The sequence below is a fragment of the Cystoisospora suis genome (genome assembly GCF_002600585.1).
Source record: "Cystoisospora suis strain Wien I chromosome Unknown contig_2564, whole genome shotgun sequence".
In the NCBI taxonomy this organism is placed as follows: Eukaryota; Apicomplexa; class Conoidasida; order Eucoccidiorida; family Sarcocystidae; genus Cystoisospora; species Cystoisospora suis.
Genome location: NW_027155362.1, coordinates 1 through 2161, shown reverse-complemented (window position 1 = coordinate 2161; position 2161 = coordinate 1). Strand labels below are relative to the sequence as shown.

The following is a 2161-nucleotide window of genomic DNA, read 5'->3' as shown; positions in this document are numbered from 1 at the left end:
AGAAAGAGAAAGAAAGAGAAAGAAAGAGAAAGAAAGAGAAAGAAAGAAAGAAAGAGAAAGAAAGAGAAGAAAAGAAGGAAAGACGGCTGACCTGAACAACTCTTTCTGAGACTGTATCTAAGGCGGAGGTCGCTTCATCCAGGATCAAGATAGAAGGCTTACGAATCTTCAAAAGGCAGACAAAAAAGAGAAAGAGGAAAGAAAGAAAGCAAGAAAGACAGTGAGAATGAGAGAGAGCAAGAGAGATGTAAATCTATGTATTGATTCTCTTCTCCCCATAGAGGGAGGTTCGATTCTTTTGCCTCTCCTCAATCAAATGAAGATGAGCAAAGAGACCATGTCCTCCCTATACATACATATATAAATATATACAGACACGTACATATAACTCAATGTATAGATATATATGTAGATATATGTGTATGTATGTACGTCTCTCTCTCTCTCTATATATATATACGAATATGTGTGTATATGCATATCAATCGTGTTTATGTTCCTCTTTTGTGTGGGGAGAAAGGGGGATTGCATGCTTTTTTACTCTAGAGATGTCTACAGGAGGGGAGCTTTCTGCTGACGGTATCATACCTAGTGACGTATGGATAGGTAGGCGAAGAATGTAAGACAGCGCATAAAGTTAAGAGAGATGAGAAGCCTCTCTCTCTTCTCTCACCCCACTGGTAGGTGCAGACCTACTCGTCATCCTCCATTCTCGACGATCCATTCATACATGTTCTATTTTATACCTCTTTTCTCTCTTTCTCTCTCTCTTCGCATACACATCTAGACTCGAGACAAAGATTTGGAAACATTGACTGGATGAAAAAGAAAAGGAAGAAGAAGAAGAAGGATTAAGTCATGAAGATAGAAATCTCAGTCCATTCAACGACAACAATGCCTAGATGGCTCAAGAAGCATAGGAACCTGTATGGATGAAAAGGAATAGGTCTTTGTGTATGTATACATGATGACTATGCATGACGGCCTGCACTTGACTAGCACGATGAGGATATTAATAAGACTAACGATGAAAGAAGAAAAAGAAGAAGAAAGAAAGAAAGAAGAGCTGTTTAGTTTATTCATCTATTCCTGCGCGGAGGGAACTGATCAATTTCTTTTCTTCTTCCTGTCGATCCCCTCCCTTCCCTTCCCTACCCATCCTCCCTAGACCTTCTTCTCCTCTCTTCTCTCCTTTCTTCTTTTCTTCTCTTCTTTCTTCTTCTTTTCTTCTTTCTTTCTTTCTTTCTATCAATCTTACCATAGCTCTGGCGATAGCTATTCTTTGTTTCTGTCCTCCTGAGAGTTGTCCTCCAAATAGCCCGCAGTCTGTCTCATAGCCAGATGGAAATTCGGAGATAAAGTCATGCGCATTCGCTTTCTTTGCCGCCTCTTCGATCTCTTCTTGGCTCACTCTCCTCTTCGTCTCTCCTTCCTCGCCTTCTTCGGCCTCTGCCCCCAACGCGATATTCTCCCCGATCTAAAAGAGCAAACATACGCAGACACACAAAAGTCGACGCAGACAGACAGACAGACAGATAGATAGATAGAGAGATAGATAGAGAGGCAGGCAGCACTCTCCCTCGCTTCTTTAGCAAGAAGAGCAACGACAGGAAGAAGAAAGAATTCAAGAAAGTCCAGAGAGAACAAGGCAAGATACACACACATGCAAACACACTTAAAGAAAAGCTCTTTCGGTATAAATGTGTATGTACACTCTCTGTATATATACAGACATATATAGAGAGAGAGACTATGAAGCAAGCAATCCAGATGCTCTTTCAGGTACATATCTGTAGATAGATTAAAGACAGATAGAAAGATAGATAGATAGATAGGTAGGCATTTGTTTTATAGCCTCTCACCCCTTTCTTTGCACAGCCTCTCACACATACCTAATGATATCTATCTATATCTATATCTCTCTATCTATATCTATATCTATATATATCTATCTATATCTATCTGTATCTATATCTATATATATATCTATCTATATCTATCTGTATCTATATCTATCTATATCTATATATATCTATCTATATATCTATATATATATCTATATCTATAAATATCTATATCTATCTATTTCTATCTATATCTACATATATATACATGTATACATTTATATACATCCACACAAGAGAAGACGAAGAACTTGCGA

General features: G+C 38.3%; 1 protein-coding gene across 1 annotated transcript in view; it reads right to left on the bottom strand.

Moving 5' to 3' along the window:
• CSUI_005286 (abc transporter transmembrane region domain-containing protein) overlaps positions 1-1477 on the bottom strand; it is a gene marked incomplete at its 3' end in the record, with an annotated part of 4753 nt that extends 3276 nt beyond the window's left edge. The window contains exons 1-2 of the mRNA XM_068065463.1: positions 1259-1477; positions 92-166 (exon numbers count right to left, since the gene is read on the bottom strand). Of these exons, the coding sequence (XP_067922561.1) occupies positions 92-166; positions 1259-1261 (78 nt within the window). The remainder of the gene's footprint in view (positions 1-91; positions 167-1258) is intronic.
• Positions 1478-2161: the final 684 nt, after the last annotated feature.